This window comes from Sebastes umbrosus, chromosome 1 (assembly GCF_015220745.1).
Source record: "Sebastes umbrosus isolate fSebUmb1 chromosome 1, fSebUmb1.pri, whole genome shotgun sequence".
NCBI lineage: Eukaryota > Metazoa > Chordata > Actinopteri > Perciformes > Sebastidae > Sebastes > Sebastes umbrosus.
In genome coordinates this window covers 17,606,768-17,630,796 of record NC_051269.1, presented here as the reverse complement: position 1 = coordinate 17,630,796, position 24,029 = coordinate 17,606,768, and the positions used below count along the sequence as shown (strand labels likewise).

Sequence of the window (24,029 nt, the reverse complement as noted above, 5' to 3'; positions counted from 1 at the left end):
ACAGCTGTGATTGGCAGCTGCTCTGACTGAAGTAGTCGCAGCCGGAGGCTCAGGAATTGTACGAGAGAGGAGATGTAGCTTTAACTTTCCATAACGAGTCTGTGTAACAGAACATGTGTCAATTTGATCATAAATGTAGTTATAGACATATTATTATTAGTTGTTATGTCTTTCTAGCCAAACAGCTATTGTGGTGCTAACATAGCTGCTAGGTGGCTCACGCTAACAAGCTGCGGCCGTGCTCAGCTGGTGATTGGCTCGGTCGGGTGTGTAGGCGGGACCTCGATATCGTGGCTCCAGCCCCCCGATCTCTACTGCACATACTCTGGCTCCAAATGACGTCAAAATCTCAAGACGGCAGCTTCCGTATCTGGATATTTTTGGCTTCACTTTTACACAGTGGGAGGAAGTGGAGACACGTCGTCCATCTATATAAACAGTCTATGGTCCCGACGTCTATTGGACGGACTTCTGTAGAACAAATGTAGAAACTTTCAATCGCCTCCACTTCTCAGGAGAGAGGAAGGGTGGAGCTGCATCTTTCATTTGGTCTCTTTCACATCTGGGTCTGATTCTCACTCTCCAACTGGCCCTCTGAGTAATCGTGTGTACGTGTATGTGCAGGCTATGACAGCACGGTTACACAGCTGTCTATTATATATTTCCCTGGACAGCACATGTAATCATTTTGGAGCTGCTCAGCTGCTATAACGCAATGGATTCAAGAACCTCCACATGTGCACTAAGGGGGAAACCCACAGAGAACATCGGCACATGTAAAGATTGTGCATGGTGTTGAAGTCATGTGGTAATTATTGCTTTACAAAAGCCACTAAATAGAGATCTAATAGAATCATTGTGCTCGCTGGAATGCGAACGAGCAGCCTGAAGGATGAAGGTTGACCTGAACAGTTATGAGAGTTTCTTCATGTGCTGAGAAAATAGTCTATTCATGATAAACTGAAGCTGCTGGAAACGATAAGAAGAGGTAAAACCATCTTGTTTAAACATTTGCCAGAGTGATTAATTTGATGTTTTGTATAGTCCTGAGGCAATGAATCCTCCCTACTGTGAAACCTAATCATTTTAAAAGTAAGATTTCTCACCAGAGATCCTAGCCGAGCTTTAGTTTCTGCAGATGTTTCCTACTGAATGGAAGCGTCGTTAAAAGAACCCTATTTTTCATCTTCCAGCTAACTTGTAGTTGGAGCCGGATGACAGCTTACGAAGAAACATCTCTTTGCTCTATGGTCAAAAACAGAATTTAAACGTCCCTCCGGTCTGTCCAGTGGGGACAAGAGGAACTCCCAGACAGGAGGTGAAAGACGATCCTCCCATCAAACCACTCAATCTCTCAGTCCGGCATCTGTCCAGCCTGAGCTGAGGACCACTCAGTCTCTGGTCTGGTCTCTCCCTGAGGAGGCTGGCTGGAGGCTCTCACCCCTCAAAGTCATTACGGTAATTAAGAAGACAGTTAGAGGGGTTTATAAGAGACCCATGCAATTATGCAAGATCATTTTCTAACAATTCTGCACGTTGGCTGATCAGACATGTTAGCCAAAATGACTTGTAAAGTAAGTCAGCCTAGTAATTTAGGTTTTGAACATTAATGCTGCTGCCATTCAATCACTTGTGCAACCAACTTAAGAGAATTAGGAGATAATTTCCCAATTTAAACAGACAAATACTAATTACTACCAGGTAGTAATTTAGTCCTGACAGATTCTTTGTAAAAAAAAAGTAATTAATTATAATGCCAGATAATGTCTGCTTTTTTTTTCATATCACACTTTTAGTCTAAAGATGGACCGGTCCAGACTGAAATATCTCAACATATGTTGGATGGATTGAACTTTGGTACAGACATTCATGGTCCCCAGAAGATGAATCCTAATGAGTTGAGTGATCCCCTGAAATTTCCTCTATAGCACCACTGTGTGGTTGACATTTGAGGTTTTGGTTGAAATGTCTCAGTAACTAGGCTATTGGAGGAATTGCCATACAAGTTGGGATGCTCATTCATGTTCCCATCAGGATGAACTGTAATGACTTTGGTGATCCCTTAAAGGGACTGTTTGTCAGAATCAGAAATGCTTGTTAACAGCGACACCTGTGGCCGTTAAGTCAACGAAAGTCAGCGTCGGGCTCGCGCTTGCTCGCTCTAAATAGACATGAACGAGCATCACTCAAAACAGTGAGGCGTAGCCACACGCGAGCGCGCATGTGCGAGCGACCCGGGAGATTTATATGTGTAAGAAGTTACAAACAGTCCCTTTAACTCTTTCATCTCGCACCATCATCAGGTCATGTATAATATTATTTCCATCTTTCTCAGTCGTACATTGTGTTTAGTGCAAATCATCAAATGTTAGCATGCTAACACTCTAAACTAATATGGTGAACATAGTAAACATAATACCTGAAGTTAGCATTTAGCTCAAAGCACCACTGTGTACAGTACAGCCTCACAGAGCTGCTAGTATGGATGTAGACTCTTAAGGCCTTTACACACCGGGGGCATTTTTTCATGCGATTAATTTGCACGACAATATATTAATATATATATATATATATATATATATATATATTTTCTAACTGTTGTTTTTGTCATGAATACTTTGACACAGAACTCGAATATTACGTGACGAAAAAGCAACATACTTTTTTTCCGGAACAAGGTTGATTTTTCTGAGTTTTTGCACCGCGAATAAAAGCATCAATCAAGTTGTGCAGAACGGGTTGAGTTGCACCTGTATTATTGTTAACAACAACACGGAGGCTCCGTAGTCCGAACTAGGACGGCAAACTTTATTACTCCTTTCAACAGTGCAGACCAGATCCACTCCTTCCGTTCTTATCTTTTACAAAAAAAGCCTTAGACATATAATATTTGAGTATTTCGCGTTAACGTGTCGTTTATTCGTCATGCCCCCGGTGTGTAAAGGCCTTACAGTAAGTCTTGTTTATTAGTGTGTTTGGTTGTTTGACAGGTGCATTTCAGTTATTTGGTTTGAGGTCTGGAAAGAACTTGTTTTTTTCTCCAACAGAGAGTAACAGTAAGTTTTAACATGATGAGGCTTCCGGAAAAATAACTACCAATCTCAAACAACAGACACTAATTCTGTTTGGTGGTCACATCTGTTACCCCTGAGTCGATAGTGTCTGCTTACTTACTTAAATCAATATCACTTATTTACAGTAGATCTTTAATTATGTAAACTCTCTCTAATTGGAACTAATTGATTTAATTGTTGCGGTTGGATCTGCTAATGGTGAATTGTTTTCACTAAGCAAGATGTTCCCAGTTCCTTAAAATAATGAAATACTGACCAGAAAATACAGAGTGTGTGTTTGTGTGCACACGTCATGTTTGTATGTCAGTCTCTAAGCAACGTGATGAGCGTGGTACAGAGTTGTTGCAGGGATCAGAACAAAACACAACACTCAACTTTTAATGTTTAACACAGCACTGACAGAAATGACGTAAATATAATCACGATGGTGCACCAGAGGCAAAAAACATTGAGGGAACAGTGCTGCATTATCGCTGCTCTCTGCCAAGAATCTGTTTTCCCACATGCACATAAAGAAAGAAATGAAGCACTTCAGGAAATCCTGATGCACATAACAGGTGGTATACATTCACTGCGAAGAGTTGGCAGCAGCTCTGGTGAGAACAACTGCCACGCTGAACAGAGTCCAGTGTCAACATCAGCCATACTAAAAGCCTGGGTGTTAAAGGGTGCAATATAATACAATTGGGTTTTGTAAGACTAACTGGTTGAACTCTCTGAACTGAGTGAAAACGTTTGTTTTTTCCAAGATTTAAGTAACTCGTTCTGACACAGCAGAGGGAGTGCTTCTAAAGGACAGAGGGTGATTTTCAATTGTGAGTCGATAAAGTGATTAAACTTTATGGACAGGCTGCTTGTTTTAAGATCCTGGATGATATCAGATATAACCCTATTTTATTGTTGAGCACCAGAGTTTCTGCTCATTGGTTTACAGCAGTGCTTCCCAACTTCTTTGGCTTGTGCAACCCCTCGTCACAGTCTGTGTACGTCCAAGCTGTGGGCACTTTTATATATGTATTTCTTTGAGGATTTTATGCCTTAATTGGATAGTCGATGGAAAAGAGATGACAGGAAACAAGAGGAGAGAGCGAGATGGGGAATCAGATGCAACAAATCCGGTTTGTGTCCCTAGGTGGACACAAACCGGAGACGTTGCCGTTCATTTGAATAATTTCTAGAAGCCTGAAGAAGAATCATTTTCAGTATTTCACGAGAAAAGAACAAAGATTACAGAAAAGTCTAGGAACATGTTTTTTTTGTTCATATCCAGTCAATCATATTGTGACCCCTTCAGATACGTCTAGACGCCCAGGTTAGGAACCACCAGCCCGTTTGCATTCCTAATTCCTGATGCTGATGCACAAGGTGTGCTTTAGCGCCTCCATGAGACGCAACAAGCTTTCAAGCAGCTACAATGGAAATCCATCCAACAGTAAACGCTCAGAGAAAGTGATCGGGGAGTGTAGTGACGCAGTTTAAGGAGCAAAAAAACACACATAAGGTGGGTGGGAGTGGTGGTGGACAGGTCCAACAAACACAGGCTTTCATCCAGGAGACGGCTGATTGTGTCCTGTGTGTCAAGTTTCACTTTCACTTTACAATCAGCTGTTCGTTCGTGTCCTGTGTTCACAGCGTTAAGTTTCATTTTCACTCTACAAAGTTAGTAATTTTAAGTCAAATTGTGTTGTTTTTCCCTAAACTTAACTCAATGTTTTTTTTGTGGCACGGTGGTGCAGTGGTTGGCGCCCTCGCCTCACAGCAAGAGGGTTGCAGGTTCAAACCTGACTTGGGGCCCTTCTGTGTGGAGTTTGCATGTTCTCCCCATGTTAACATGGGTTGACTCTAAAACGCCCGTAGGTGTGAATGTCAGCATGAATGGTTGTCTGTCTCTATGTGTCAGCCCTGTGATAGTCTGGCGACCTGTCCAGGGTGTACTCCGATTTCGCCCAATGTCAGCTGGGATCGGCTCCAGCCTCCCCCCCACCCCCGCGACCCCGAATGGGATAAGCGGTTACAGATAATGGATGGGCTAAGCAAGTGTTTTTGTTTGAATTCACGCATGTTTACTGTGACCGAAAAGTGACGCCAAGGGGTCTGACAAAGCATCAGTAAGTGACGAGTTGGGACAAGAACGTGTTGGAACCTCTGGTTTAGAGCATCAGGTGTGTCTTTACTCCCTGGATGGACAGATCACTGGGAAGAGATTCAAAGAGACTCACCTAGCTCTTCACAGCAGACCTCCATGGAGTCAGAGGAACAGTCACTAAGATCGTCAAGGGTGGGATCTGTATCCTCATGGACCTGAAACCTACAGGAAACAAACAGAAAGAAACATACAAAACACAAATTTAAGTTTGATGAAGTGCTACAAAATGTGGAAAATACTCTTTTTAAAACAGAGATTATAATTTATAAAAGGCAGCATGAGATGCCCTACGACTGCATCATATTCAACGTGTCCTAAAAATAAACTGTGCTGCTTATCTTTCCATCTTAAGAAGGTGAAATACTGCCCTCACCTGAACCTGAAGGGAGCAACAGCTGCCATGTTGACTTTCCCTGGCTCGCTCTTTCTGCGTGGCATGTTGAATGAGTGATGAGAAGACTTTGATTTGTTGCTGGACGCGTCTCTTTCAGAAGCTCCCAGGAGCTGGTTGGAGATCTTCCTCGCGTCTCTTTGGATGTTGCTAATTCCAGCTGAAGACACAGCTGATATCTCATTCCCATTTGCACCTTTAGAATAAAAGAGACGCCCTCTACCTTGGCCTAACTGGACATTAGTGGAGAGCCGACACAAGGCTTCATCCTCCTCTGCGTTGTCCACGCTCTTCAGACGATATTTCCCAAAGGTCCAGTTTTTGTTGGTGGTTCGTCTTAACTGGAGGTCTCGCAAAGCCTTCTGGTTGAGCGTGCTGGCGCGGAGGTCCAGCGTGTCTTTAGAGCGTCGGACTTCCCTCTTTGGTATCTGCGGGCTGCTGTATGCCGAGCATGTTCCATCAGTTCGCTCTGTAGCTGCCGGGCTTCTGTGAGAATACATGCCAACTTTTTGCTGCAGCAGGTGGTTCTTTAAAGCTGCGCCTCTCAGCAGCTCTGCAGGACCCGAGGAAACAGAAGATGAAGAATAGGAGGGCAGGCGTTTGGCGGCGTGCTGATACTGCATTGTGGGATTGGGGGGGCCGCTGTACTGTTGCTTTGGATCCATCTTAGAAAGAGGCATCATGCTTCGAGGTAAAGGCAAACTCGAGCTGACACCTGCGTCGCTCTGACTCTGAGATATGACTTTGATATTCAGCCCGCCGCTCATGGTTGGTGACAGTCACTGGGCTGAGGTCTGGAGAAGAAACAAAGACAATTTAATTTAGAACAAAATCTTAGAATACACATTGCTAATGCTCCAAATGTGATATATCACTATAATAGCAGGCAGCAGTTTTACAAATATAATTCAGAGTAAGAACATAAAAAGTAAATGTAGCAGAACAAACTACAATACAAGTAAAAATTCATAGTAGTAATGTCTGTGCAACATCCTGATTTATGAAATACACTCAACAATGATAGAAACAACTTTCCTTTTTTCAAACAACGTTTATTTTACTCAAAGAACATCATCAGAAACAGAAGAAACACTAAATATAACTCCCGAACAGACAACATTTCAACCCTCTTCATCAGGCAAATGGCCAACAAGACAAAGGGCAAGGTACAGCATATAGAGCAGCCACAAACATGATGACTTAATGGTGATGTCAGGATCGACCTATCAAACAAAACAATCTAGTTATACTCAGAATACTCAACATGCATGCTCAAAACAGAAAGTAAATAACCAGATGGTTAATTGTAAGAAAGATCTGAATGAACACTTTACCATTCACAGCATTACGCAGACAACTTTAGTTCTTTTCAAACAGCTATTACAGTTAATTCACAGTATACTAACGGCAAATCCTCTACCTTCTCCAAATGATGGTATTTAAAATTAAAGGAAAAGTTTGACATTTTTGTGCATTCTTTTTCTTGCCGAAAGTTTGATTATAATATTGATACCACTCTCATGTCTCAGAGTGGTATCTATTTTCTCTATCTTCTTTATAGGGCTGCGTATCGTCACGCGATACCTTATCGACCGAAATAACGCAGTACCAAGTAGTATCGAAACATCTCCAGTCAAATGATGACCTGCAATCGATCCTTTTGTACCCAGATCTAGAAAAAATGACTATTGGTATGGTATTGCTAACAGCCAATTATCGCAATCGCTCTTTGATTTAATGCAACGTTTGATTGGCACACTACTGCAGCAGATGCAACCCATACAGCTGGGATTTTTTTTCTGCGTCTAGGAAGCTAACAGTGCCAACAACGTTAACGACGGGAACAGTGCTGACATAGCTAAAATGGGGGGACCGGAGGGTAGGTGCTACGCTTCCGGGACAACGCGGTCCCACAAGTGTGGGTCATGGGACGGTATTATCAGCGGTGGGACACACACATAGCTTCCATTCACATGATGGGTATCAAATGAAGTACTCTATTGGTATCGGAATCACTGTAAGGGTACTGGTATTGGTACTGTAATTTTTTAAACGATACCCAGTCCTACTTCTTTATCTAACTTTTGGCAAGAAAGCGAATAAGTTTATTTTCCAAAATGTTAATCTTTTCCTTTAAGTCCGATGAGATAGCCATCATGTCTGCGTCATCGTTTAGAGTTACCTGTTAAATACAAGTGCACTTCAGAGCTACTGCCAATTCCAAATATCAAATTTACCCTTCTGGCATAAAATACGTGTAAAATGTGAGTCAAAAAGGCAAATGCTGTGTTCGGTGGTTAAAAGGAAGATTGTGGTGTGCAGGTCTCTATATAAAGCCTTTGTTAGTGGGAGGCTGTGGACATCCATCCTTTGCTGTGTTCAGTATACTGCATGATGGATAACAAGGTTTCATTTAAGATGTATACTGTAGATTATACTGTAAAACAGCTGTGCATTCCAGGGCGTCTGCCTCACAAAGAGATGGTTTCTAACCACAGAGGTACTGACTGAGTGTGGATGTAAGCGAGTGGGGAAGAAGAAAGAGGAGAGGATGGTTTGAGGGGAAGGACCATTATACCAGTATGTATCGGTTACAACATCAAAGTAGCCCAAAGGTCTGAGAACCAGACTAGTCACAGATTACTCATCTGGGAGAAACATTGAGATCAAGAAAGTGAATGAAACTCTCCTGTTGAATGCTGTTTAATTGAACTCTAAAAAGAGGAAGAGAAACTGCTGATCTAAGGCTAAAAAACAAAACAAAACAAAAGCTTAAATAAGGATTAAAAGAAACCATAATTTGAACTGTACTAAAAAAAAAAAATCAAACGGCACAACACAAAATCAATCAAATCATCGGTTTCATCTACAAAGAGACCATATGTTTCAACAGCTTTTCCTAATGTATTCCTGGTCCTCTCGCCACGACCTCCTGTGTGAAGCATGCTGCTAAAGCCAGCGGCAGACTGACACCACTTGGCACATGCAGCAGGAGAACGGCTCCTTTCAGGCCGTGCCAACACCGGCTGTCCCCACCACGGCCCCGCAGACACCGCCTCTCCTCCAAAGATATAATGGTGGGGGCTTCATCCGTCCCACGAGTCTATCACCTCCATCCCTGCATCCTGTCATCTGATGCTGATAACTAACAAAAAGTGCAAGATGACCATGATCAATGTATAATTACTTAATTGGAAGTTAGTCACTGGTTTTCCCCTGAATGCATATTCAGCATTTTATAACAGAATTTCTCTCTCCTACCAGTGATTGATTAAGATTTACTCCTCCATACATTTTTTTACATTCTTTACGTTGTCCGTGTCCTCAGTTTAATATTTTACTTTGTTTCTTTTTAAACTTTTGCTACTTTAAGGTTCTTGGTTGCACAGTGTACCGTAACTATACCTACGAAAAGTAATATGCACTGTAATTCGTATAAATCCCACGAATGTAATGTAATCCACTTAATTGTGAACCGGGAAGTATAAAGAGCAACAAACGCCTCATGGGGAGGAAGTCGGGGTGGATGGATGGGTCAAAAAACACCAGACTTTCACCCAGGAGACCTTGGTTCGTACCCCGTGTGAAACCAGAAGTCAACGCTGATTTATTTGTCATGTAACTTCCGTACTTTAATTACTCCACTTCCTGTAATATTTTAACCCAAACCACGATCTTTTTCTAAACCTAACCAAGTTGTTTCCTGTGAAGACGGAAGTTTATTTTGAAAAGACTGGAACGGAAATTGACACATGCGTCACGTGTGGCTGGACATCAGTAGGAAAGTGCACGAAAAACGAGGAATACGTTTTCGTAAGATATCAAATGAACCGTATATAAATAATAAATAAATAATGCAAGCGTATGTATGTAATACACAGTGCAGAACCAGAATTTTGTAAGATGAAAACAGCATTTAATCATGTTGTGATTTCATTTTACTGAGGGCCAATGGCCCCTTCCCCACTTCCTACACCCCTACATACGGCACCCTTGCTCAGACCACACCCGTCTTCGAACTCACCCTTAATTTTGCTCTCAACACCCCACCTGTAAAGTTTTGTGCATCTTGCAAGGTTGTGATGCTATCGTTTTGACAAAATCTATCCACAAACAGACAGACAGAAATATAAACTGGCAAAGTACTCAAAAAGGCTTCCCGCTACAGTAGGGTGATAGTAGTAGTATGATAACACACACACACTCACAAGCTGAAAACAATACCAGCCACACGCTGTCACAGCTGGTAATAAAATCAAACCTGCATGTTCTCTGAATCTAAGCCGTCAGGACTAAATGAGACAGGATGTTTTGCCTTACCTGAGTAAATACATGTCCAACATGAGTAAATCCTCAGCACAGAGACAATAGACAACAGTAAGGAGCGGTGCAGACTAAGCTGCTCTCCAAAGAGACGAGCTACACTTAGTATGATGCAGTTTACAGTAATACAATTTAGACCCACGTGCTGCTTTAAAGTGAGTGGAGGCAAATCAATGCTGGACGACAATGAGCCAGTGAGAAAGCTGAAGGGAAAGTACATCTCTCCACACTCATTCTTCTCTAGTTGCACTCTCTCTCACACACACACACACACATTTGCCCTATTATGAATGGATGTATTAGTGACTCATATTTCGATCTTTCTCTGGTGACATCATGCTTTGTTTTCCCCCCGGGGCTCATGTTTGAATGCGACTTTGAGCTCCTTTTTAACATGCTAGGCTTTCATCAAAGTATCCATCCAGCCAGCGGGACGAGGAGCTAAAAGTGCCCCAGTCCTCCAAACCTATAATCAGCCTGAGGGCCAGACTAAAGATACTCGTACAGACCAACAACATGTCAGTGTGGGATCACTTTACTCTGGTGAAGCCTCCAAACTGCAGCGCTTAAAGGTCTGATCATACACTCATAAGACACCAGAAGAGTCCATTTCCTAAATCCATTTTGGAAGAAAATAAATGACTATAAATATAGCTGACCAAAGAGATAATCATCATTCAGTGAACCACTTCAGGGCTTATGATGCCTTCCGTAATTATTGTTTTGTGCCAAATGTCATCTTGTGACTGGTGTCACCTTATAAAATAGTGAATGGGTCCTTTGACTTGCAGATTCTGTACAGAGCTGCTGTTTTAGCCTCGTCCTGCTCCAGTTTCTCTCCATTCAAGCACCAATAGATAATAGAGTTGAACGAGTGCATCATTATCTGCATAATTCAATTTCCTCAAGACTGTCGTACTATCTAGTTTTACAAGAGGCCTGATCTAATTTTTATATATAGCACCAAGTCCCAGATTCCTGATTTTCACTGCTTCCTCCCGTGTCCTATAGGCTAGCTGTGTCGAAGTCTGTTGGGGGCAAACATGAACTGAGGTCGACTCACACTGTATCACACATGTGCACACAAAGTCACATTCACATGCACAGATGAACATGTGAGTGGACAGAAGTAAAGCATGGCTCTTTTTACATGTGGCTGAAGGCACATACTGTTCAGACTTTGTGTTTCTATTGTTTGTGACGGCTAAAAGCTGCACTTTGTGTTCAAGTTTTACCTCCAGCACCACGGTTTTTCAGCTATTTGGGATAAGTGGACAACAAAACAGCTTAAACACACAGCTTTTTTAGTATATTATGACTGTTTTTCTTTGTTTTTTATCTGTTCAAATAGAAGGTATGAAATGTATTATTCCAGTCAATTAACTATGATGAGGATTTGTATAAAAAGCTGCAAATGAACAAACTGGATCCAGAATAGGATTAGATTAAACTTGTTATTTGTTTTTTCATTAAAGACATTCAACATTAATGAAGAGTCGGTTGGCCCACCACTTTGTTTCAGACTGAAATACCTCAACAACTATTGGATGTAATGTCCTATTCAAACAATCTATAGCGCATAGTCTAAAGTGCATGGCACAAGTGATTTAGGGCGTGTCCAACTCCACTTTTGCTAGTCAAACGGTGCATAATCTGGGCACAAAGTAAGGCGCAAGGGGCGAAAGGGTTGTATTTAGTCTCTTAATTGATCATAGGTGTGTTTTGGGTGTAACAGGAATTAAACCAATCAGAGTGTCATCTCCCAATCCCTTTAAAAGCCAGGTGCGCCTGAACCTGGTGCATTGCTAAATGGCAGATATGGCAAATTGTTTTATGCAGTGAAAATGTTTTGAAAGGCTAAAAGTCAACAAATATGGATTGAAGCAGAATAATATCACATTTTCTGTTTTTAATAGAAGCTTAAAGATAGGGTCGACAATGTTGGAAAGCTAGCATAATTTGAATGTAGCTTCGCCTCAGGAGCACCGCCGCATCGTAACTACTTCACAGACAGAGCGGAGAGAGGACCTCAACTCAACAACACTACCTCATGACAGTAGCAGTGCTACTTTTGGCTGAGTCTTCTCTTCCATTCTCCAGTAAACTTGCGGCGGCGGCGACGCACTTTGAGTTCGGCTGGTCCACGCCAAGGGTCGAGTACGAGCAGGGAGGCAGGGAGGCATCTGATTGGTTCTTTCACCGCGAGGCGGTGATTGGTAGACGTTTTTACAGGATTACAGCAGCTACAGATGACGTCTTTTTCCGGTCCTTTTTCAGAGCTCATATGTAATGGATCGCTGTCGGGGTGTAAAAACCATTTCAACCAATATAACAAATGGTGTATACTGGATAACATCGTCAACCCTGCCTTTAATGTGTGAACACAGCTGCTTTACCTGCAGCAAAAGCTCCTCAGACTACATCATGGCTAGACATGAATCACTGTCGCACAATCAGAGCTGCAGCTGTTTGTTTTTAGAAAAAGAGATATTCTAGGGTTGTAACACCATCTAAGACAATAAAGTTTGTACAGCAACATGTTTTAAGGGTGTGTTTCCTGCTATGGGATAATTTTCTTTCCTAATTGCATTGTTTCTCCAACATCAATAATAGTCAAAGTTTCCATCCTCATCCATCACACATTGTAATAACATTACAGCACACTGCAGCAGCACTGCCTTGCAGTGTGCTTCAACCTTGTCTTTCTGTCTCGTCATCGCCTACAACTATGTCACTCCATACAGTTGTTGTCATGTTTGTTGAACATCAAGATTACCATAACACCATTAAATACTGACATATTGTCTTTTCCATGAAAGCCCACTGTGCTTTTTGTGTCACGCGAGATTAGAGTGGGCATTTAGGCGGGCGAGTTAATCTGTTGGCCCATTACAGGGATTTATCCCTTATAAGTCACTTTAAGTGATTAACCATGGTCAGTAATGCCATGACATCATCGACACCCTGAATGATGCTTCAGCTTCAGGCAGCTGGGTTTGAAAACACTGAAGGTTAGAAAGAAATCAATCAAACTGAAATTATCTTAAAGGGTAAAAGTCCACATTGGATCACGTTGTTGAAGGACTCTCTCTATGACACATTCAAGTACTTCTAACCACGGCCCAATTAGTGATGTCACAGCAGGTCATTTCTCTTGGCTGTGAAACACCTGTGGCTGTAGAAGGAAAAGCACAGGTGTTACCAACAACATTAACATTAAAAAGTTCTATAGTTGACTCTTTGATAAGACCCTGAACTTATCAGTTCTTCAACAATGTATAGTCAATTTACAACAACTTCCTGTTGCCAGTAGGTAGCGCTATGACTATATTGGCTTATAGGTAATCATCATGACGCAACCTGACTACATATGCAGTTGTAATTGGCCGTACACATTAAATTGTATATTTTTCTCTTTAATTTAGGTGTTTAGTGAAGGTGGGCCACTATACTTAAAATAATGTAAAGGCCCTGACACGTCAAGCCGACGGTCGGCCGTCAGACAGTTTGGGGCCGTCGGTGACAGTTATCCAAGATAAATTGATATAGATTAGCAAATCAGTCCTCCAGTCATGATCTAAGTACTCAGTTAGCTGGATGAGAAACAACAAGGGTGCAATGGTTAACATTGTATTGGTCTTATACTGGATTATGATAATACTGAATCTGTTGATGTACTAACGCGAGACCTCGATGGGTGGCATGCATCATGCTTTGAAACAAATAGAGAACACAGCAATTCGTTCTTGTTTATACCTCCATTTACTGTTTTCAATCTTCTGGACTTGGACCCCTGCTGGTTTTCATTTCAACATGCTTTTACGAACCATTTCACACCTGATCCGCAGAGGTAAAATAAAGTGCAATGAACCACCTGTGGCCTGGGGACCAGGTTTGACAGCCACTGCCTATGAACATACTCACAGTGAACTGCAGGCTTCAGGCATATAGCTTTCTACGATTTTAAGTGCCAACACTACATCTTTTTTAGCACCAACATTAAATTGATAAACAAGTAACTGTACATGACTTTATTATTTGCAATCATTCAGCATGGTTGTCTTGTTTCGTTTTTGCTTCAAGCTAATGCACAGACTGTTTCAATCATGCAGTGACCTGATTCCCTTTTTAAAGAAGCACAATCCCTGAAGAGCTGGATTTCTTCCTTTCTTTAAACTCATATCAGAGGCAAAACTTAAATTTCAATGTATCACAGGCCATTTAAACTAGCAGTGTCTGCAGCCTTAAAGCTGAACAGGGTCAATGAGGCCTTCCCACGTAATAGCAATATCCCAGGTTGCATTGCTGCTCTGACATAAATTATTTCTTTAAACCTGAAACTAAAGTAGACACATTGCCCCAGAAGGATCAGAAAAAAGGGTCATAAGCAGCACAGGATGTTGTATAGTGAAATCCCTTATGCACCCTGAAACAACCTGCCTCTTCAGAGAACTGTGTCAGTTGCATAACTGCAGCAGAACTGCAGTGAACTGTAGCTCATGTAGGAACAGGAGGGCGGTCTGCACAGCACACTGCAGCGTTGTGATGAGTCAAAGTGTGGGCAGTTGTCTGTGGTGGATCTGACCATCGATCAGCGAACCGGGTCATTAGAACAGGTAGAAGAGAAGTGCGTTGAAAATACACTTGAAAACTCTCCAAACTCTGCAGCAAGAGCACCTAAAATAGTACAAGTGATTCAGCTCATGCATAAGCAAATAAAACACCATTTTTCACTTTGTTCCTTGAGGCTTCCAAGAAAAGACTGCAGTATGTAAAAATATGTGCAGCTTTCTGTTCCTCTGTCTAGATCCTATTGAAAGCATAAGAATGGAGACCTTCGGGATAAATTGAAATAACTCAAACACTGTGTTTGAGGTTGTTAGCAAAGGCCTGGCAAGAACGTTTTTGATATTTGAGTTTTCAAAGCAATATCAGACAGATAACCATAAAAGTTGGTGCCTAAACTGTATGTGTATTGATTACAAAAAAAAGCACATTCATTTATGTTGTTTGTGTATCAGAGTCTTGCCCTCATAAAGCAAATGCACCTACACAAACCTGCCTTATTCATCTATTTTAAGTTTGGCTTTTATGTAAACGATGAAATGTATACTAGGGCTAGGCAATATGACGATATAAAAATGTCTATCGTATATATTTTTCTATATCGTTTTTTATCGCGATATATTTATATTTATTTCCGCTCTATAATTTCACTTAAAACTGTTATGTTCATTTTGCACTCAGCTTCTTAAAATGAGAAAATACTCTACTTTTAATTTGTCAAGTATTTAATTCAAGTATACAAAAGTAGGCTTTACTGTGTTTTTATTTTATATTGACTATTTATTTATTGAATTACCAGAAAACGCGCTATATCGTGATATACTGTATATTGTTATTGAGATATGAAATTACCTATATCGTGATAGAAGATTTTAGCCATATAGCCCAGCCCTAATGTCTACACTGCTGTTGTGTGAAAACCTCATGCCGTCTTTTCGGGGAGATCATTATTTTTTTGGCATGAACATGTGATTTGGAGAGGTTGTTTTTGGAGCCGATGGGCAGGGCCTCTGTTTTATTGTCATTGAGTTTTAAAAAGTTCCTGCTCATTCGGGTCCTGATGTGTTGTAGGCAGGTGGCAAGGGAGGGGGGTGGCAGGGCAACAGTGGGTTTCGTTGAAATGTAGACCTGTGTGTCATCGGCATAGCAGTGAAAGTGGACATTGTGATGACGGAGGATAGTTTCATGGGGAAGTAGGTAAATGATGAATAGGAGTGGATTTTAAAGGTGTCCACACATTATTTAAAAGTAAAAAGTACTAAAATTGAAGTTTGGCAGGTTTTCAGCCAACAGCAAAGATACAGTGTGATACATGCTTGATAACCAAAATAACCCCACACACACTCCACCTGTATGTACAAACACATGAGCTTATATTTTCTACAGTGTCAGAGACAGTCAGAATGACAGAAGTCCTTCCTTCAGTTGCCGCAATAAAAGTCACAGTTTTTATGACCCATTGAGCATCTGCTCTTCTCGTTCCTGAGAGCTGTCACCGCTGTCGGTTCCTCTCAAGAGCCAGCAGAGGAAACAACACTTTCTTTTTCCATCAAGCTCTGTGGGCAAAAGATGGAAAACAGTGTTGAATGCCAGCTTAGGGTGGCGTGCTATAGCATAACAACAGGCTGAGCAGACATGTATGGAGGTTTCCATTCATATCAGAGACAACTGTACTATTAACACACCTTTAGCCAGACAGGGGAGGAATTAATTAGTGAAAACAGTCCAAATGGTTGGAGTGAAAACCTGCGTCCATATGGCTCTCAGTGGCACCACTGAGTTCCATCTTTAACACTGCAGAACCAAAACTGACCAACTGAAACGCTGACCCTCTCCATCTGTCAGTATTATCTACTTCAGACTTCCTTTAGGAGGCACAGGAATCCTAGTGGAGTTGTTTAAAGTCTGCTTTTATTTAAAATGGAATGTGTCTTAAAGGAAACTGGATCGAGACAATACAACATAGTGTGTTATACGTGTACAACCTCCCCGATGAGCTGTCCAAATCTGACTGTTTAAATATAAACTTGAAAACCTGCCTCCCCACTGCTCTCTATAATTGAACTCACTTTGATTTTCGTGGTTTCTTATTTTATGCTAAATTAAAGCACTTTGATCTGCCACTGTGGATGAAATATATTTTATAAATTAACTTCTTTACTTCTACTGTTCTTCTTTCTTCACCTAATTTCAAAAGCGATTTATTGCACCCTGGTAGCTCATCTGGTAGAGCTACTAGCCCCATGTACCAAGGCTCAGTCCCTATACCGCAGCGCCACAGGTTTCCAATCCAACCCGCAGCCCTTTGCTGCTTGTCATCCCCTCTCTCTCTCTCTCTTTCATAAATATCTCTGTTGCTGTCAAATAAAGGCAAACAGCCCTAAAAAATAATATTTTTACAAAAAGGGATTTATAAAATACCAGAAGTAAAATTCTAGGCTATAAACAGATTATTGTGGTTTCCTCACCTTAACCAAAGTTAACTGCCTAATAACCAAAGAAACAAGGAATACATTTTGTGGGTAACACCAGCATTCACACATTTTAAAACAGATCTATTATTCGTTTATTGGTAAGTTGAGCTTGTAGGACTTGATATTACAATCCCAAGTTTAAGCGGCACTTTCTTGATGTCGTGAGTGGGGATAGGGGTCATCACTTCATCGTGGTCATCAGGTGGGCGCCCTCCTTCATCGGTGTTTCATTGATATGCTTTTACCCTCTTGCTTGTCATTTTGTAGCCCAGCTGGGATCCTCTCTTCAGCCAAATCCAGTTGCTGCTTCACTCGGCAGTTTCCGATAACGGCTTGTCGGAAGACCTGTCCTCGTACTCTCATCCCCTTCAGAAGCCTGGTTGTCGACGTGGCTACAAACCCTCGACACCCTATCTCTACCGGGAGCACCTGGGTACGCCATCCGCGTTGTTGTTAAGATAGGAACCAGGAAATACAAAATCAGTATCTGGGCAAAATCTAATTACTATTACACTGGACCTTTTGGGTTTAGCCATTTTGTTGACACACAATACCTGTATATCAATAACTATCCTTATATAAGTGTAAGTGCCATTTAAGCACATACATGTTCATAAAACAGTTTATGTATGTTTTGAATATAGGTGGACTATGCTATGGTTATGATTATATTTGCTATAATTCTGTCTGTAAATGCTAGAATAACATGTATTTTGGTTATTTACAGTTTTTAGCACGTATAGGTAGATCTGCAACGATTAGTCGATCAACAGAAAAATAATTATACTATAAAATAAAATACTATAAATATAACTATATTGATAACCACTTAAGTAATTTTTCATGCAAAAATGGCAGATAATTCTGTTTTCTTTTCTCTATTTTGTCTGATATTATTGAATATCTTTGGATTTTGGACTGACAAAACAAGACATTTAAAGACATCACCTTAGACTTTGAGAAACTGGGATGGACATTTTTCACTATTACCCGACATTTATTAAACCAAACGATTAATCGATTAATCTAGAAAATAGTCGGCAGATTAATCGACAATGAAAATAATCGTTAGTTCCAGTTCTACATGTGGGTAAAAAAAAGTTTAGAAACAATGTGTTATAGTAGGATGTAGAGAATCCTTTAGGATCAAAACAAGCTTTTGACCGTGAGAAACAGCAAGTCTGGACCAGGCCGAGATGTAACTTTGGATAAGGATCGCCTGCCGTGATGTTGTGATCTTAATCTTCAAATAAACCCTCATTCCACATTTTCCTGGTCTTTTGAGTACCACTGGGTTTTCACATGAAATATGGTTCAAAACTAACATACATTTCGGATTAAGTGGCGTAGGAAAATTGTAAAACAGCCACTACAATAAGAAAAACTGGTCGGTATCATGAACTAATCTACAAAAACCCAACCTCGGATTTAAACGTTTCACATGAAAGAGAACTAAAATAAATTGTTGTCGTATTTTCACATAATTCTGTCATGGTGGAGCTTTCATCTACTATATTATTTAAGTCCACATCTGGGTTTCAGAGAGACTCTTTAACTTAAAGCACAGTCAGCTGTTCCTCCACTATGGCCACCACATGTTGAACTAAAGGTCACACAATCAGCAAGGTGCTATCTGTTCAAGACTAAAGAGCATCCGTCTCTTCTGGAAGGATTCACATGAAGCCACTCTCAGTGAGTTCATCTAAACAGTGTTATCTCCAAGAGCCTCCTGTGTCCTTCCATCAACGTCTGGTTCAACTTCAGCTTCACTTCCCGGCGGAGGGAGCGGGGGGGGGGCAAAGCTGAACTGAAATGTCAGTACTCCAGGGAGATGCAGTGGCTGCTACATGTCAATCAGCAGCTGTCAAGATGTTTACAGTGACAATAATTGCAACCTGAAGACTTAAGACTGAAGAACTACATGTCATTATGCTTCAAGTTGAATGATTTATTTATTTGTGTCTGACTACACTTCAAGCAAACACAAGTATTAAAGTGGCAGTAGGCAGTATATTTTTGGCAGCTTTGGGCAAAAAGTCCATAATAACCTTTCAGCATATTGTAATCCAAGTGTTCTGAGAGAAAACTAGACTTCTGCTCCTCCTCATGGCTCTGTTTTCAGGCTCTAAAAAATTCCTTGACGGGAGACTTTGACCAATCACAGGTCATTTCATTGAGAGAGCGTTCCTATTGGCTGTGCTCCGGTCGTGTGGCCGAAACTTGACGTTCCTTCAACAGATTTAACAATGGCAGCCGCGTCACAAACGTTCTCATTTTACAGCTAAACCGTGCACTACAAGATGATTCTGAAAACATTTGAGGAGAGAAATAGATGTTAACGTAACATAATATTGATTCGTATTTGATCAACGCTGCCTAGTTTGACCATTTGGTCGGAGTTTGCAAGTGACTGACAGCCGGTTCTCATAGACGGCAGCTGGACAGCAGACCTTAGATCAGCTCTGACTGCTTGTTTTTCTCCAGTCTGTGAAATCTTGCAGATGCCGTTAGGAGCACCGGAGGACACAGAGGCACATGATTTTTTTCAGGTTACTTGTTTCATGTACTACTGTCAGGATATAAATATATGATAAAAATAACTTTTTTTGTCATATTTGCTCCAATCTCGCCTACTTCAGCTTTAATCAAATTAAAGAAGCCACAGTCAATAGTAACTTTCGTTTTCCAAATGAAAACATGCAATTAAATTATCTATAATGTTTTTAAAGAGACAAACACCTTACTTTATTTGCATGTAAATTTGTTTTTCCAACAGACAACTGGACCAGAAGAAACCACAATGTAAAGATCACCAACATGTTCGCCCAAAACCATTCATGTTTGACATCCTCGCCTCTGGCGGCCATCACAGACATGAAAACAAAGATAAAGCCCAACCTGCACCTCTGCACAACAAGGGAGGAGTCATCTTCACCTCATGTCACATCTTTGGACAACTCTCTATTCTGAACACTCAAATATTGTAGAAGAGCTTTATATGGAATATATAAAATATGTATCAGCTTTTCCGAGGCTGTCATTTTGGGTTAGCCAAGGTGGAACATGTCTGCCGCTGGAGCGTGTCTGCGACGAGACTTTCCAAACCAGACAAACCACACAAATACACACACACACACGAAGAGAGTTGGACTGAGGACACATTGAGACGTGGCATTTACGAGGGAACAAAACTCACCCTTTGAAGACGATGCTCTCCGGTATTTGAAAACATACCACCATATACATCACTCTGCATGCTTGTGCTATAATATTATAATCATCATAATTATTTTGATGATAGGTGTAATTTGAAATCAGCTTGATGGATTTACTGTGCAGCAGCTCGATGTGACCACAAAGCTTGCAGTGGTACTTCTCTGATGAGAAGGAAGCTACGAAGCATCTGCTTCTCACGTACGCAGAGCTTCTTAAAAGTATCTCATAGATGATGCAGGCTGTCGACGAGACACAAAAATGATGCCCTCAGCAGCATTTTTTTAACAACCATAACAATAGTTATTGTCTTACCACAGGTTACTATTTATATAAACATAATCCAGAGTGACACTGAAGTTAGTTTAGTTCAGAAGGGCGGCAAGTTGCAGACAAGTTAGATCTGCTTTATTGGCAATGACATCACCCATCATTAGTGGTGTTCCCAGAGCCATGCATGGCCTCCCTATCTAGATGGAATTACTTTATGGTCTGTAGTTTGTGCTTTGGTGCATACTAGGACTGGAACTACAATAATATTTGGTACCAAACAGTGGGCTACCTCCAGGTCTGAAAAGTGAAACTAATGCAGAAGTGCCTTAAACTTGCATTCTTTCTAATAGCCAGCAGGGGGCGACTCCTCTGGTTGCAAAAATAAGTCTGATTGTATAGAAGTCTATGAGAAAATGAGCCTACTTCTCACTTGATTTATTACCTCAGTAAACATTGTATGGTCTCAATCACTAGTTTCAAGTCTTCTTCAATACAGCATGATGTTCATTTAGTAAATTATGGTCCCATTTAGATTTCAAATAGACCATAAAGCAGGGTATGCTTTAGGGCTTGACTACCTTGTGATTGACGGGTCGCTACAATTGCATTGTCTAGGCTGGCAGTTGCCCGCGTTTTCGTCTTACAACTTTAACCCTTTCACAGTGTGTTTTCAGTTCAGGAAAGTTAATTATAACCTTTTGATCACCTAAAAATGTCTTATTCAGCGTTCAGGTGTACTTAGCTCCACCCTCATGTGTCACTTCTGGTTGCAAAAAAACAAGATGGTGACAGTCAAAATGACAAACCTGAGGCTTCAAAAAGGCTGTCCACAAGCCAATGGATGACGTCACGGTGACTACATCCACTTCTTATATACAGTCTATGGTACCAACCAGTGAGTGTCATAGTGAAGCAGAGAGTATCAAAAAGTTTCAAAGTGGCTGAGTTGACTGAGTTGTTAATGTTGTGTGAGTTTCTGTCGTGCCTGAAGCCCGTCCCTTTTCCTTAGGAATTATTAATTTGGCTTCCCAACACATCCCAGGTGCTTTGCGTTTTAAGTGTCTCTGGAGCTTTTATGGTTTTAGCGCCTCATTTAACAGGATTTCACCACATTCAACACACTGTGCTTTCGGCTCAGCATCACTGCCTGCCGTTATGAATCCATGTTTAATGTGTTCACGGCCATATTTCCTCATCACACACTTTGGAGCTTTTACTGGTGCAGGATTGTCAAAAATTAAAAACTTTAATTTGATCCTACCATTTGGCAGTACCTCCACGGCCCACCAGTGGTTGAGGAATAGCTGTGCTAAACATTAGCATTCTCATTGTGAGGATGTTTGCATGATGATGTTAGCATTTAGCGCCTGTAATTAGGCACCGCTGTGTTTGACTATGTCCTCACAGAGCATGTCTGTAGACTCTTAGTGTTGTTTAAAGTTTAAACAGTGCTTAACAGACAATTTCTCATTTAAATCATAATTTTGTTGATTTTGACTTTTATTTTGGCGAGCTTCTTATGCAGCTGCTTGTGTTTAGACAACATGTTCCCTTGGAGTGTTCGGTCATCTTTTGGTAAAGCTTCAGTAGTTATTTTTTGGCTACTTGGGGGCAGTGAAACAAGCTGTAAACAATATTTAAACATATTATCACCTTATAAAGTTGTAATGGGAAACATATTGGCTCTTGACATTTAGCAACTTTAGCATTTATTTGCATTTATATTTAGTTTTGTTTCTGGCCACCCAATGAAATTAAATCCAATAATCACACTAGTATTAGCTCTGATTTGCTCTCCACCAACCTGTGAAGCATATATCGGTCTCTTTATTGCTAAATGTTCCACCATTTTCACCAGCTAGTCGCCAACTTCTCTGTCTGCCATTTGGTGCTGGGCGGCAGTGGGTTTTAAGAGCTTTTCCACTGAAAACCGCTACCTGCTGTGTCTGAAAACGACACCGGAGAGATTAGTGAAAATGAACTAAAACAGTCGCTGGCCGGAAAACCAAAATGATAACGGTAAAAAACACTCTGCGGAGCTGAGTGGAGCTACAGATTTAGGTGATAATTCTCTGTGGGTTCATCACTACGAGCACACACATTACATTTAGTGATGTGATCAACTGTTAATATAGAAATATTGATTAGTGTAAGCAGCTTTAAATAAGAAAGAAACACATTTATTTCACCCAAAGTAGGGTAAAAAAAGTATTCTTTTGGGACCGCTGCAGAAGCAGGTACTGCATTGAGGATGGTATAGAAAAATGACCCACCCCAAGGCATGTATAAATTCATATATCATACAATATGTGTGTTTACCAATGTGCTTATCCTAACATTTTTAAAAGAAACCTCTAAAAAAAAAAATCATTAAGCCTCATTAGGCCTCATAAAAATTCTTAACCGATAACCGACCCTCGTTAACCGATTATTAACCGTTAACCGATAAGATTTGTGCCTCGTTCCAGCTGCAGGAGCACAACAGATATTCGTTGACGGGAGTCCACAGTTCACCCGTCTGGGAGCGTTAACTTAGCAGCTACGATGCTGCGTGTAGTGTCACGGACATGCAGCCACTTTCCCAGTAAAAGTCTCCACCACACATTTAGTTTAGTTTAGCAGGTTGTCAGCTGTGTGTCTGCCCGGCATAACTTTATCGATTGGCCAACAAACAGTGTGTGTATTTGTGCTACGTTAGTAGCTCTAGCATTGCGGGAGGCTTCGTACTCGGCGCCGCACACGTAGTCTGCGTAACTTTAGCGAGTTTCCAACAGACCGTGTGTGTGTTGGCGGTGAGTGTGGGGTTGTTGGTGGCGTTATAGCTGTGAACGTAGGTGTAGCAGTGTGTGTACAGTTTATATGCCGGTGAATAAATGCTACGAAACTACAACTCCGCTCCGCTCAAGCGAGCCGGAGAGACCGGAGCCGACTTCCTGTATCCTGCAACTCCGGCTTTGCCTCTTAAGGTGGACCGGCTTTTCTCCTTAAAGTGACGAGCCGCTCAGCTTTTGAGTTAATTATTAACATTTCTTTTAACCGATTTAACCGATGGTTAAAATGCTTAATGTCAGTTAACGGTTAATTATGGACATCCTTAAGCCTCATATTTCAAAGAAATTGCTTCTGGCACTGAAAGAACAGCTCATGTTGATTCACTCTTTGATCAAACAACAACGCATGAATGATCCCATTCTACTGTATCTCACTGTAAACTAAGGAGATGAGGAGTGTGAAGTGTGAGAGCCTGATGCAGTGGTAGCCTATAGCACACACACTGGTATGAGTCAGCATCCCAGACAATTATTGGGCACATGACTCCCAGTCCCCAGCAGGACAATAAAAGTCCGGCACGGGACCGCAAAGTCTTTGCAGGAATTAGTTCAGCAGCCTGACTGTGTCTGGCCTCTTTCTCTCTGCCTGCAGTCACACACATGACAGAAATATCTCAGTCAACCACAGGATACTATATTGTTAAAGGTCTGCCAACAGCTCACATGGTCACACATTACAGTGTAATGTAATTTGTAGTACTACTGAGCTGTGTTGAACAAGGTCATTAGAGGGAATGG

The 24,029-nt window shown here is 41.2% G+C and overlaps 1 protein-coding gene across 12 annotated transcripts in view; it reads right to left on the bottom strand.

The window, feature by feature from the left end:
* nav1b (neuron navigator 1b) overlaps positions 1-24,029 on the bottom strand; it is an 85,951-nt gene that overhangs the window by 60,648 nt on the left and 1,274 nt on the right. For all 12 annotated transcript variants that reach the window (XM_037767355.1, XM_037767415.1, XM_037767432.1 and 9 more), the window contains exons 2-3: positions 5,594-6,405; positions 5,294-5,382 (exon numbers count right to left, since the gene is read on the bottom strand). In XM_037767355.1, coding sequence (XP_037623283.1) covers positions 5,294-5,382; positions 5,594-6,378 — 874 coding nt within the window. In that variant the 5' untranslated portion in view covers positions 6,379-6,405. The remainder of the gene's footprint in view (positions 1-5,293; positions 5,383-5,593; positions 6,406-24,029) is intronic.